Source organism: Mixophyes fleayi, chromosome 1 (assembly GCF_038048845.1).
Source record: "Mixophyes fleayi isolate aMixFle1 chromosome 1, aMixFle1.hap1, whole genome shotgun sequence".
In the NCBI taxonomy this organism is placed as follows: Eukaryota; Metazoa; Chordata; class Amphibia; order Anura; family Limnodynastidae; genus Mixophyes; species Mixophyes fleayi.
Window position 1 is genome coordinate 430,211,169 of NC_134402.1, and position 15,817 is coordinate 430,226,985.

Below are 15,817 nucleotides of genomic sequence, written 5' to 3' on the forward strand. Positions count from 1 at the left end.
TCCAACTCATTGATAGCTTGAAGATTTAAACCCAGACAACACTGGGTACATCAGCAAGTAATTAATAAAACAGGATTTTTATTCTTAAGATTATTTGCAGAATTATCTATCTTTCAATGCTACAGCTTTTGTCTTTCAGCTCAGTTGTGCTTGTCTGGATCCTGGAATGTTGGGTCTCTGTTTGGAAATAGAATAGGTACATGAGATATAGAAATGCCAGCAATGAGTGATGACAGTAGGCCTCCACGCCCCTATGCAGTCAGATATTAAATCAAAACAACTCATATTTTATTATTAGTACCCCTTTCTTGTAACCAGCCTGACTGTAAAATAATTTTATTCACCTTTAATAAAAAGACCTATTTCCCCCAAACAACCCCAACATTAATTGTAATCACATTTATTAAATAAACCTATTTCCTACCATACATTAAATAACTTCCATTCACTTTTAAGAAATAGCAATCCTTTTTCCAAAACTCTGCCACACATTTAATTAATAGTGCCCAAACCACCTCAACATTAAATTAATCATCCCACCCTACATTGATAAGTCTGCATCAACCCCACTATTAAATTAAATTGCCCCACCATCACCCCACAAACAAAACAAATAACACCTATTAGACACCACCTACCTCACACATTGCACAAGCCCCCTGTGCCATCACACACACTAGATTCGGCACAAGCCTCCTGTGCCATCACACACACACTACATTGCCACAAGCCCCCTGTGCCATCACACACACTACATTGCCACAAGCCTCCTGTGCCATCACACACACACTACATTGCCACAAGCCCCCTGAGCCACCACAAACACATTACATTGCCACAAGCCCCTTGTGCCATCACACACACACTACATTGCCACAAGCCCCCTGTGCCATCACACACACACTACATTGCCACAAGCCCCCTGTGCCATCACACACACACTACATTGCCACAAGCCCCCTGTGCCATCACAAACACACTACATTTCCACAAGCCCCCTGTGCCATCACACACACACTACATTGCCAAAAGCCCCCTGTGCCATCACAAACACATTACATTGCCACAAGCCCAGTGCCATCACACACTACTCAGATCACTTTAAGCCTTGATGCCAAAAAGGCCTTTGATATGGTTTCTTGGCAACGTCTTCATTTAATATTGGAAACGAGGGCTTTTGGACAATTGGGTAGCCAGGAAATTACATTGATAAGTTGCGTTTGCTGACGATTTTGTATTGTTTCTACCTGACCCCCACTTAACCTTGTCTTCATTATTGGAAATAATTTAAGATTATGGTAGGGTCTCAGGCTTTCTGTTTGATCAATCAAAGCCAGTGGCGATGACCTTGGGATTAGAGAATAGGCCTTGGTGGAGCAGGTCTTATTCCCTGTCTGTGCTAATAGATCCCTAATTTATCTCGGCATTCAACTGCCAAAGAACATCCATGAATTGTATTGTCTTAATATGAGAAGGGTGGTTAAAGCTGCAGTGGATGAACTGGCCAGCGGGAAACATTTAATTCTTTCTTATCTGGGTCGGGCCAATCTAATTAAAATAATAGTGCTTCCTAAAATATTGTATCCATTAGAAATGCTACCTATATTAATATCATCATCAGATGAAAAAAAAATTGAATAGAGAATTTAAAAATTGTATTTGGAAATCTAAGCAGCCTAGAAAAGGACTATTTAAGCTTCAGCAAAGTATGTCTGAGGGTAGCATTAATTTTCCCAATCTATAATTATATATTTTAAGGTTTATTAGAGATTGGCTGCATGTTGGTTATAACTATATAAACTATAATTTGGAACAATCGTTCCTTTCAGGTGTTGGTCTGTCTGTCTTCATTTTCTTAAACAAAAAATTCCGAGAGAGTTGGCATACATGGAGTATTAAGTGTGTTAAATCAATGGAGTCTTTTACAATACCTCAGATCCTGGACAAATTGGAGAGAGACAGGAAACTCCAACACGCGTTTCGCTGTGGATTGCTTTATCAAGGCAGAGTCTTGATAAAGCAAGACTCTTTGACTTGCCTGTATTAAGGCAAGTCTACCTAGATAAAGCAATCCGCATTGAAAAGCGCGTTGGTGTCTGCTGTCGCTCTCCTTGCCACTTTATTATAATAATAATAATAATTCTGCTATATTTGGACTAAAATTCGCAACTCAAATTACAATACTTGGACTTCTCTGTCCAATCCCAAATCTAGCGTATGTTAGGCAGTTCAGCAAATCATCTCGTCCAAAAGTTTAACATATAACCTGTATAACAGAGAGACTGTATTAATCACTGTCTATTATTTTAGGACCGCATTAGAATGTCCATAATGAGAGACTATGTTATCACAGAAGCCTAATAGACTTGATTAGAATACCCAGCAGATAGGAACTTTACTATTAGCTGTAATTTCAGCATGCAGTGATGTGTATTGTTAGACAAATGATAACTTAGTCCAATTGGAGAATAAAATATATACTTTATTGCAATGGAGATGGAACAGCTATTTTAAATCACTAATCACTCACTAATTTCTTTAAATAAATGTTATTCTTGTTTAGACAATTAATAAAAGTTAGATTTTAAGTTAGATTTTAATATGAATATGTAACAATCATCATCATCATCAACATTTATTTATATAGCACAAGCGCTTTACAATTAGGAACAAACATTAATAAAACAATTCTGGGTAATACATAGAGACAGAGAGGTAAGAGAACCTTGCTCGCAAGCTTACAATCTATGGGACAATGGGAGTTTCATACACAAGGGCATTTGCTACATCATATTGCACATTGGACCAGTTAGAATGCAAAGGTAAAATTATTGAGTGGGCTGTGTGATCAGTCACGCAGCAATGTTGGTCCATTCTTCAAACTTTTATTTGTTTGTGTGTAAAACTCCATAGTGCACCAACAATTAGTCCAGTCTTTTGCTTGCTTTCTTTGTACTGTTGCTCCCTCTGGCTGGTTGCACCTCAATCTCCAAAGATAATTATGACATCTGTAATAAATATTGATAATATGATGAATGCTATGAGACTATGAGTTGGAGTTCTCACAAACAATACTAGTGCCACGATTTATTTCCTAACAAACTGTAAACTTCTTTTAAATTAGTAAGTGGCTAATGTTGGTGTCCGTCTCCTGTGGTTGCTATGGCAACCGTAGTTTCCTGGTGGTCTAGGAGGAAACAGGAAGTGGGGCAGGACTCCAATGTCCGATCTGTGCTACTGCACATGTCCAGACCTCCGAAACCGTAAGTTCGGCCTTTCGCGCCGCACTTACTTTCAGACACTGAGGGGACAAGTCACAGCATTAGTAGCTGCGTGCCACATAATATAGAAAGCCCCAAAAGCCCATATATGTGAACCGGAAGCTGCCTACTGTGCCCATAATAAATAGGAGAGTCTTATTCCACCACAATATAAGCTGCTGAATGGCTGTGCAGTATAGCAAACCTGCCTGCATCATATCTGTATAAGACTTCATCTGCATACTAGCATATCAACATACACGTGTGTACTGCATATATATCTGTATCGCCTGATTGCTGCAACTGTTGTTATTGCTGAATACTGCTGTACTACAAGTAACTGTGAGTAACTGCATTCATCTGTTGTTATCATCTAGTGAGACTGACCCGAATTTCGGGAGTCTCCTGGACATTTCGGGAGTCTCCTGGACATTCTGGGAGAGTTGGCAAGTATGCTGTATGCACATACCTTTCCTTTTGACAAAATGTTCGAGGTTACTGCAAAGCATTTTGTCACTGATCAAAATCAGCCCAGTATGTATAAAGTGGTGATTGACCACCAATGCTTAGATAAAATTTCATTCAGGTAGGCTGAAAAATATGGCTCATCCATGTTCACATTGCAATCGGTTGACTAGAGTGTATTGTGTCAATTTTCCACCGGATGCAAAATATCTGTGGTTTGTCCTATGTGTGACTAAATCGAACACGGATCTAATCATTCGGAATTATGCTCAATGACTGCATTGTAGACAGGGTCCGACTGGCAAATTTTAGCCTGGAGAGGTGGGGGAAGGGGGGGAGGGGGCGAGACTCGGCTCAGCAGCCTATTAGGAACATTTTAAAGGGAAAAAAAAAATGCAGGTAACCCAGTGACTCAGCCCAAGAGAGCCTACTATGGGTCCGGCCTGGGGGCCAAAAAACCACTTCCCCCCAAGCCCAGCCTGCCCCTGATTGTAACATGTGTGACCGGTGTAGGATTTTGGGGTGTTTAAACTGACACACATTGCCCAGGGGTTTCATTTTCACCCTACAAACTGCAACATAGAAAATCCTGCAGTTTGTGGCTAAAAGCTGCTTGCAATGTGTCTGAGCAGTGTAGCAAAATGAATTAACCTCTGATAGTGGCATAGGCCGTGATCTCTACTACCTGCTCGGTCTCCCCATTGTGTAATTGAAAAGATTAGAAAAAAACAGATTTACAAAGTCCTGAAATAAATCAGTGCACAATTTACAGCTGACTCTTTCCTGTAAAATGATTGCAAACTAATTAAAATACAATGTGAAGCTGTCTTGTGAAAATGACAAAAAAATAAATTGTTGTAAACAAACGCCTGGCATGATATTTGGAGTAAAAAGTTACAACATTATGGGCCCCCGGGCAAAGCAGTGCACTGGGGCCCCGAGATATAGATATAGATATATAGATGTATACAGATACAGATATAGATATATAGATAGATGTACTTGCTCAGTGACCCTTGTAGGGTTTTTTTTTGCAGGTTTTTTTCTTTTGCAGGATTATTTATTCTCATTAAGAGCCGTGCCTATGGGGCCCCCTTGCCCGTGGGGCCCCCGGGCAGCTGCCCATCGTGCCCAATGGAAAAGATGGCCCTGCATGGGAGCAAAATTGCAGAAGATCCCACGAACCTCTAGGTATGCTTTTGTTGAAACTGATGCCAGCTGATACCTCCATTGTGTTTGTTAACTAAATACTAATCAAACACACATGTTGCAATCACTTGTGTAAGACACCAATGAGCACATCTAAAGCTTTAACCTACATCTGCAATAGTCCCTGAAACGTAACACACAACAGGTTTTATTACATTCTAAATGCAGCTCTATCTTTTTAGATTGTTCATTAGGTCAAATTCTGAGTCCTCTCTGAGTTTTGAAACAAGGCAAACAGCCCTAAGTAAATACCATGCTAAACTCTGTCTCTTACTGTTTTTTATTCATGTGTTTTGTATATCTCTGTTAGGAGAAAAAAAAGTCAAGTAATACTTATGTAGCAGTTATGTGTATTTTACACCAATGCATTCTAGAATGTTAATGCTGTTTCTTATTTTTTTTTCTTTTAAAAATATTTTATTGAAAACATTTTCTGGTTTTAACAGCATACAGGTTAGGTTACAAATCAAACAGTTTGTTAATATAAAAAATGATTAAGAACTTTGTTATAAAGCTAAACAGCAGAGTTGAGGATGGAAATAAGGTAAAACATAAGAGCCGAGTAAGGGGGGAGGGGACCTAATGAGAAAAAAGGAGAGAAGGACGTTGTTAGATATTCAGCATGTGAATTGAAACTAGTTCCATAGTTTCAATCTCTGCTTTAATAAGTTCTTGGTTGGTCTACTCCGTAAGTGGCGAGCCAGGGTTGCCAGATATTTTGAAATTTGATGGGTCGATCATTAATTATGCTTGTAATATGCTCACAGCGGTAAGTCTGCCAGATTCTATTGATCACTTCGGGTAGTGCAGGGGTTTTAGGCTGTTTCCAGTTTGCTGCTACTGCACATTTGGCATCATTAAGTATATGGCTCACAAGCGCTGTTGTATGTTTGTCAGTGTCGGGTACAGGTCTGTGTAGGAGAGAATAGGAAGGACAGGGGGGAATTTGTAGTGAGGTGACTATCATCTTCATCACCATTTATTTATATAGCGCCACTAATTCCGCAGCGCTGTACAGAGAACTCATTCACATCAGTCCCTGCCCCATTGGGGCTTACGGTCTAAATTCCCAAACACACACACACACACACAGACAGACATACACAGACAGACATACAGAGAGAGACTAGGGTAAATTTGTTAGCAGCCAATTATCCTACTAGTATGTTTTTGGAGTGAGGGAGGAAACCGGAGTACCCGCAGGAAACCCACGCAAACACGAGGAGAACATACAAACTCCTCACAGATAATGCCATGGTCGGGAATCGAACTTATGACCCCAGTGCTGTCAGACAGAAGTGCTAACCACTAAGTCACCGTGCTGACCCTATGAATTAGATTGTGGACCTTTTGCCAGAATCTCATCACCTTGGGGCATGACACCAAATATGATGGAACGAGCCCTCATACCCACAGAATCTCCAGCATAAACTAGAGGAGTCGGGATATATGGCTTTTAGATGGGTGGGGACCAAATACCATCTATAAAGTAGCTTATATGCATTCTTCTTGGTCTTCACACAGATAGAGCTCTTGGCGACATGTGTTCTGATCTTGGACCATTCCTCCGCTTCTAGCACCTCACCAAGGGCTTCCTACAACTTTATTTCATAGCAGTGTTTGTCAGGTTGACGGAATGCCACCAGAAGGCTGTAAAATGTAGAGATTAAGCCAGGGGTTTAATTACAAACCACAATGTGTAAAAATCACATTAAAATCGCTTCCTCATTTTAATTGTCGTGCATGTTCAATTAGCCTTTCACTATATATATATATATATATATATATATATATATATATATATATATATATACTATAAATATATATATATATATATATATATATATATATATATATATATACCTTTAGGACTTGTTCATATCTGTCTTATAGGGGTATATTTACTAAACTGCGGTTTTGAAAAAGTGGAGATGTTGCAAATAGCAACCAATCAGATTCTAGCTAGCATTTATTTAGTACATTCTAAAAAATGACAGCTAGTATCTGACTGGTTGCTATAGTAAATATACCCCATAGAGTTTAAGCTTGCAAGCAGGGCCCTCTTACCTCTGTCGGTAATACCCAGTATTGTTTTATAACTCACTGTTTTCATGTAAATCTAAGTAGCCAATTTATTTAAAGGCCAGACGTTTTTTTTTTCCATTTTGCCCAATACAACAAAGGGTTTCAGTGACAGCTTCCCCAAGTATTGCAACAGCACTTATTGCAAAATTTCGGGCTGGCAATAACAGATGAAAACATTTTTTTTTAAAACGTTTTAATGTTTAAAGGTTTTTCACTTTGTTTTCTTTTTTTTTTTATTATTATTAGTGGAACTGAAAGCCCAAATCTCGGCTCTCAGATCCGCTGCACAGACAGGAGCCGGCTAGCGGGCTCACAAATGCGCATATCAGCGGAGACTGGCCTGCCGAAGCGTTAGCCTTTACTGTATTTGTTTTACAGCAAACAACAAACAATGGGCTGTGCGATAAACACATTCAAAACCTATGTAGTTGATTTTAGAGACATTTTTTATGCTATAATCATAAATTAAACACTATTTAAAGTACATGAAAAGTGTTTCATGGAGACATTGAAAACACATGAAAAACACTCTCTTACCAATAGAACTTTAATCTTCTCTATGTGAGCATAGCCCTGTTAGTGCTGGACATGTTATAAGAACAGACCTCACCCTCCTTAACTTCACACAGCCCCTACCAGCTCTAGGCCTATGACAAGATTGTAACATACTTGCCAACATTTGTATTTCTTTTTCCGGGAGATGCCGGCTGGGACGTGGGCGTGCAGGGGGCGGGGCGCCGAAATCGCATCATTTTGGCCCCGCCCCCGTGACGGAATGACGCAAATCGATTGCGGGTGAATCGCGGCGTTTAAACCGAATTCTGCCCACTTCCTATCAGGGAGATTGCCACACTCGTCCGGGAGACTCTCGCAAAATGCGGGAGTCTCCCGGACATTCCGGGAGAGTTGGCAAGTATGGATTGTAACCTCACTTCAGAACTCAGCACAAACTTCTAAGTACTGAGTTAGAAATAATGAATTTAGTCATTTGGAATCCATAGAGAAGTCTACTTTTCATCATACAAAATAAAAAAATGTCCTTTCTGTTATTCTACGCAACACATGAGATTTAGGTTTGTATGTTTATATCGTCCTTCATAGAGTCACAGTTAACTTTTTAACTACTATTTGGACAGGTCATAGGTTGTTTACTTATACCATCTAATCAGTAGGCTTAAATATGCAATCACTATACAGAAAAAAGTTACAACATCTGTAAGAGGATCCACGGGACACACGGGCTGTTGTTATAATATGATTGATCAATGCTGGTTGTAGTGTGTTTCTGGAGCCCCAAACTGCCCTTCCAAAGCAAAGCATGTCACTGAAAGAGGACTTATTATAAAGTACAGGATGAGGCAAAAATATAGTTCCACCCACTGCAACGTGGATAGAGCAGTATCATCATCATAATCATTTAGTTATATAGCACCACTGATTCCGCAGCGCTGTACAGAGAACCCATTCACATCAGTCCCTGCCCCATTGGAGCTTACAGGCTAAATTCCCTAACATACACACACAGACAGACACAGACAGAGAGAGATACTAGGGTCAATTTTGATAGCAGCCAATTAACCTACTAGTATGTTTTTGGAGTGTGGGAGGAAACCAGAGCACCCGGAGGAAACCCACGCAAACACGGGGAGAACATACAAACTCCACACAGATAAGGCCATGGTCGGGAATTGAACTCATGACCCCAGCGCTGGGAGGCAGAAGTGCTAACCACTAAGTCACCATGCAAAAAGAGACCTTTATATTTGGTTGAAGAGCTTGGGCTATTGGTAGGGATTTGTTAGAATTAGGATTAATACTAGTCCAGTTGGTTAATATTTAAGATTTTCTTTTAATATGTCCGTTATAATTACCTCTAATTTCCCTGGGACATCAGTGGGCTGAGATCAAAGCAATTTTAGGCCCTCTTCTCCCCAGGCTCCATTATAATGGGGGTTTGATGGTGGGCCCACTGTCTTGTGTCATTTGCGTCGGCAGCGTTAGACTGCTGCTGGAGAGGAAAAATGTTTTGGTGAGGGGGGTTGTCTATGCTGGCGTTCCCCTGGGGGATGCTTCGGCCAACCCCGGTGTAAAGCGGACTGCCTGAGACTTGCAGTGCAGGTGGTCTCCAAGACCCATGTATATAAATATGGAATGACGAAGTCGCCATAGACGAAACATGTAGCGGGATTGAAAGGTGTTCATTGCGTGTGAGGTCTGCCCTGTTTATGGATACAGCGGGAGCGACCAGACCACTGTGTGTGATGTGTTTTGATTTTATGATCTTCTGGTACGTGCATCTTTGTGATTTTATATTAATAAATTATATGAAAATTAATGCACCATGGAAGCGCCCCCATCTCTTTAATTATTTTAGATAATCATTTCACCCGTGGAGATCGGGAATACGAAGGGGAAGACGCGCGGACTATCGTCTGCTGGACTTGGATATTTAATTAATTATATAGGTTAATACGGACATTGCTTACTTTGTTTATCTTAGAATTTTTTGCATCTGTTGTTGGTGCTATATTGGTTATATTATTGTGCGCACTGTGGACCTTTTACTGTTTTCATATAAATAATATGTATATGTTCTATTAGTGAAGTGTAAGCAATATGTAAAACAGACAGTTTAGATATGAAAATAGTTGCCCTTCCCACACAAGTAAATATGTATAATACTCACATTGATGCAGATTTGGGTGTCCAAAACATGCCTTGACAATACTATTGAAAGTCTACATTCTGAGAAATTAAGAGGACAGATTTTGGCCCTGGTAAAGAATACATATATATTGGAGATCTCATGGCTGATGATTTATGCTAACTGGCAGAGTAGGAGAACTGATTAACTATTTTTGGAATTGAATGGGAGAAAGCAAATGCAACAATGGCAAAATTACAAAATCCTCACTGCAGACTTTGGCCAAAATTGGTGACAATTTGGACAGTTGTAAAGTGATCATTAGAAAATAGACTGGAAATGACTGGAAAAAAATGTAATACTATAAATAGTGAAATAGGAGCAAAAACAGCTCAAAATGACATTATTTTACCTAGTTTTCAATTTTTTTTTATTAAATCCAGATCCAAAACCAAAACCTTTTGTGATTTTTTGGCAAAACCAGTTACAAAACCAAAACACAGGGGTCAGCGCATATCTCTAACTGCTACATTTTAGGAAGACAGTTAACACTACAAACAAATGGTTTCTCAAATGAAGCATTATTTGTCTGAGACTGAGGACTGTGTTTGTGTTTCGGTTAATAAGTGACAGTGGACACAATATATAGGTGACATTGGGAAAACTTGTCGTTTGCCCAGAAATCATCTCCCGACATCATGACTTTACTGCAGCTTTTACTGGGACTGACTTCTGCATTATGTCTTCTGTATTGTGGGGTGTCTGCATCAGAAGAGACCAGGTACGTTTAGAAGTCTTCATATAATGTACATTTACTTTACTGAAAAACATGTATGTCACAGTATGCCAGAATATCAAGGGCTAGACTTATAGAAAATGTATAAATAAAATTTAACTGCCTCTTGATCCAGCCCCTTCTGCAGTGAGGAGACACTAAGGGCTAGATTTACTAAGCTGCGGGTTTGAAAAAGTGGGGATGTTGCCTTTAGCAACCAATCAGATTCTAGCTGTCATTTTGTAGAAGGCACTAAATAAATGACAGCTAGAATCTGATTGGTTGCTATAGGCAACATCCCCACTCTTTCAAACCCGCAGCTTAGTAAATCCAGCCCTAAGACTGTCCACTCCATATTGTGAGTGTAACGTGGTTAGAGGCGATGCCGCGGTCTGAGCACCAATATACGGTCTCTCAGGACACGTTGTGCCCCACTGTGATTTTCAGTCACTTAGGGGCATATTCTGTTGTCGGCGGAAACTCCGAAAATCTCGCGCTCTGAGCACTATTACTGTTATTACGGTAATAGTGCGCGTAGAAACCGTTATTACGGTAGTTTTCTCGCTGGATTTCAGCTCGCAGCTCCCTGAGCCACAAGCTGAAATTCCGCTTACTATTACCGTAATAACGGTAATAGTTTTAACGCGGCGGGATATTTAAACAATTGAATATGCCCCTTAAAGTCACTTTTACGATGTTTTCCTTGTATGATACTTGAGCAATTCTAGCATGTTTACAAATTGGTGCCTAATTGAAATTAAAAATAAATTATGGCAGATGAGATAGTAAATTGTATAGAAATTTGTCAGCAATTTTGACAATTTTCATTTGCTTTAAAATGGTGCACTTGTAACTAGGATAACAGTTGCACATAAATAATGATTTCACAATGATTTTGGTGCAAATCATACAAATATGAGAAACAAATGTCTTTATGTGTGTGCATTGCAATATATGTCATTTGTTTTAAATGAAATGTAATATATGTTACAAACAGTGCTCCAAATTGCAGGAAATCTCTTATTAGGAAGCCCCGAAAGACCCAATACTTCCAAATATTAGATCCCATGACTGTTTATGTTACCATTACATCATTGTCATTGCTTATGTATAAGATACCAGAAAACTCTGCAGGGACTGGCGGGAAATACAATAATACAAAACACAAATCATACATAAAAACAGAACAGGATCATATGAGGTTGATGGATAAAGTGCAGACATGATACAGAGGACAGAGTGGGCCTTGTTTATGAGAGTTTACAATCTGCAGGGAAAGGGCAAAGCTGAGACAATAGGAGCCAGAGAAAGCGTTTGAAATTGAAGGTTGGGAGAGAACAGTCACAGTGCTCCCAGGAGAGAACTACTTGACTTTGGTTGTTATCAGAGACTGGCCAAGCCACTTAGTACTTCAGCTGAAGTCGATGGGTTGGAAAAGATAGAATCACAAGGAATGAATCCGAAGTCGATGGGTTGGAGATTGTAGAATTGTGAGAACAAAGCCCAATAAACAGGCAAACAGAAGAAGTATCTTGAAGCAACTGCAGAGAAACAAAATTAAAACTTTGCTCGTGCAAAGACTGGTATTAGTGAGGGCCCTATAAAGGCTGAATTCAGATGAGGTCTCTTAGTCCTAACTGATTTGACTTTTAGCAAAGTGCTGATTGCTGTAAGTGAAAAATAATATGCAGTTGTCAGTCTTAATGTTACACTGCCACCTGCCACCTGGCACTGGCATTGCAGTAGATCCATTCAAGACTCTGGTGAGATGGGGTAGGGGTTACATTAATGGATGCATAGTATAGCAGAAGTCTTGTAGGTGGGAGTAAGAGGTGGTAATCAGAGAGGGTTTGATCAGCAGGCCAGAGGTAGATACGGGAGTGAGAGATGTATGAGAGGTTGTTGGGCTTTGGAGGGGAGTATGAGCAGCTTGATTTGGACTTTGGACAACCAGTGTAGGGGTTTGCAGAGTGGTGCAGTGGATGTAGTGTGGTGAGACAATAAGACCAGTCTCGCTGTGCCATTTAGACAGATTGCACTGTGGAAAGATGAGTGAAACAGATAAAAGTGAAGACAGAAGGGCAGGTAGGTGTTAGTGGAGGCCAAATGAGCGTATTAGTTCATGAAAGGAATAAGTAAAAAGAGAGAACAGCAGAGGGCCAACAACAGAGCCTTGAGTAGTCAAACAGTAGCCGGTAGAGATCCTGAAGGAACCTACAGAAAGGTAGGAGGTGAACCACGACAGGACTGTACTGTGAATGCCAAGGGAGTGACGGATGTGCAGGAGAAGAGGGTGGTCAACTGTATTGAAAGTGGTAAAGATGTTAACATGTTATAGACTTATAAGAGATAGGATTAAAAGGCACAATGACGAATCTCCCAGTACAAACGCCCATGATTTGGTGACTGTTGTACATGATTGTCAGCAGCATCTGTTGTTATTTTTCATGCTGCCTAACCTAATATTCAGTAACTGTGACATTGAAAACATAGTAGATTTATATTCTGATTATGTCCTATGGTCATCACATGTGGTATAGGTGCAGTATACTATGTGTTAGGCGCCCCATACTGAGTCACCCAAAGTGTTCCAAAAAATAGTTTTCAAATATTGGCAAGAGTCGTTAGAAAAAATATGACACTCACCGTAATGGGATAATTAGTGATAAAACAGCTCCCTCCTGTGGTACATATGTAGAAATACACTGAGCCCAATTCTTATTATCCTTTATTTATACAGAATCAACCTATTCTCTAGTGTTGTACACCCAGGGACACAACAATAATGCAGGGACTGACAATGAAAATAAGAGGTTATTACATCAAATCAAAGCTGACCAACTTATGTTTTCTTTCAGGTTTTCAAAGAGGTTCCTGAGATCTGCTAATGTCCCACCTGCTGCGGTCGACTGCGAGCTTACTGGCTGGGGCGAGTGGAGCGAATGTGACCCATGTACTAATCAGAGGGTAATGATGAACTTTGACTCATTTACATTTTGCAATTTGCATCATCAAGTGTGAGGTTAATGTGTATGTTGGTGCCAGGGGCGGATCTAGGCAACTGCTCTACCCAGGGCGATTTTAGGGGGGGGCGATTTAGGCCCCGCCCCCTTTCTAATTTCTACGGCTGCTGACGGCTACACAGCATGTGCAGGTCCGTTCAGCATTGGCAGTGTGCTGTCCCGCTGCTCTGATTGTGTTTAAAACACAATCAGAGCAGCCGGGCAGCACACTGTCATTGCTAAACGGACCTGCACAGTGTGCAGCCGTCAGCAGCAAGCCCCTGCTAGGGGGGGCGATCGCCCCGATCGCCCCCCCCCCCCCCCCTCCCTGATCCGCTGGATCCCTGGATCCCTGGATTTACTAACGGCTCAACCACTGCAAAATCCATATGCTGTACAGAAAACTTTGGAAAATTATTTCACTTATGTACGGTGCCCTTAATATTTATTTCTTATCAGAGGGCACAAATAATTACTTTTTATTTATGATTTATTGTTTATTATACAATAATATTTTACAATTATTTATTATTTCCCTGGTACCCACCAACCAGGAGTACCAGGAGGGCCTAGCGCTATTTGGGCTGGACAACTCCATTTGCAGGGGCACACATGTTTGTTTGCCATCCCCAAAGGACTGGGCCCAATGATGAGTAGCAGTGGGCCATTATAGAGTGTTTTCTTTTTACATTTATGTAATTATCATCTTTCTTTTATTTTTTTTGAACATAGCATACATGAAAGCTACATGAAAAAACAGTCAGTATTTAACTTATGTGCAAAACATAATACTAATTTGCACCCCTTACATTGTAACATGGTTTTGTACAGGAGACTGAAATAAGAAGTTTCTTAAGTTAAGATCCTTATTGAATCAGGCCCTAGATCTCCTCAACTATCACAATTTAGAATGGCTAAAAATATTTTGCGGGAATTCATTGTTTCCAATCTATGAGACCTATATACAGTAAATCCAATCCCACCCATCATAGAAAAGATTATCAAACTATTAGCTTACTGGAAATGTTTAGATGTGTACCTGCTGGTAAGAGTGGCTATACTAAAGAGTATTTTCCCTAAATTACCATATCCCCAAAATGCTTCAATATGCTTAACGAAAGCAGATGCATCAAGCTGCTCTAAACTATATTTATGCCTTATATGGAAAAACAAAAGCAGAGGATAACAAAACCTTTACTACAACTAAGCAAACAACAGTGATAGGTAGGCTGGCGGGACATATCGGTTTTTGCACATTCTGCATTATTCAGGTATATAACAAAAAATGTAGATATTAATGAGGAGAGCGCTGATAAAAATATCAATTAGTTTATTCACAAGTCTTACACACACAATAAGAATCCATATAAATTAATACTATTAAATTAAACAAACAAAAGAATATTTGATGATATATTATTACCAATTTCTCCCAAAAATGAAATCAATCCGGATTGAATGTTGAATATACTTAAACATGCATGTAATCAATAGTTTTCTAATACATCATGATGTTAAAAATATAAAATTCTCATGCCATATTAAAAAAAAAACAAGATATTATAAATGCTCTCCAAAAGTTAAATTTGAACTATAACAACATTGTTCCTCAGTCCATTGAGCAAAAATTGATTATACATTCATGGCTGATAGGCATCATTAGAAAATTATTAGCTCCAAAGCAGCATCTCATTCAGTATGTAAAATCTCCAATAAGTGATGAATTAGGATGCCATAACACATCCAATGTCTAAATTCAATAGTATGACTTATCTTTATGGAGAATCCTATAAGCTGTCATGCGTTGGAATGGCCATTCAATCCGAAAAGATAGTTTGTGGTAACTTTGCACTTAACATCTGATGGTATCCTTAACAGCCGATGGAATATCCAAATGTGATGTCACTCGCACTGACGCGTTTCTCTGCCCTAATTGGCAGTTTCATCAGAGGTAAAGATGTATATAACAGGCTGGGTACCGGGCAAACAGAACATTACTAACGGGTAATTGGACCTTACCCAATGGTAGCACTACTCCACCTTCCTAGACACCTCATCCCTAAAACAATTTCACATTTCATGCTCATGTTGATTCGGACGTGGCTGTGTACGGTTGAGATTGGCACTCCCTTACTGTAAATTGACTAAGGCAAAATGTCCCTTCCCTGCCTTGTTCACTCACGGAAATTGTAGGCTGTAGTAAGTGTCATTTGTGCTCAAAGACGGAGCAGACGTGGCTGCGTTTAGTGGCATAAATTCCGGTTCTGGGCATCACAGAGTGATTTTGTGTAGGATACTCTCAAAACTGGCAGATACATGCCTTGATGAATCAGACGCATTGCGAGCATTGCAATTAGTGATGGCACCCTGTGCTTTA

At 39.8% G+C, this 15,817-nt stretch overlaps 1 protein-coding gene across 1 annotated transcript in view; it reads left to right on the forward strand.

Moving 5' to 3' along the window:
• Nucleotides 1-10,326: 10,326 nt before the first annotated feature.
• The window catches only part of C9 (complement C9), a 39,393-nt gene continuing 33,902 nt past the window's right edge, over nt 10,327-15,817 (forward strand). Inside the window, exons 1-2 of the mRNA XM_075184183.1 lie at nt 10,327-10,444; nt 13,297-13,405. Of these exons, the coding sequence (XP_075040284.1) occupies nt 10,362-10,444; nt 13,297-13,405 (192 nt within the window). The 5' untranslated portion in view covers nt 10,327-10,361. The remainder of the gene's footprint in view (nt 10,445-13,296; nt 13,406-15,817) is intronic.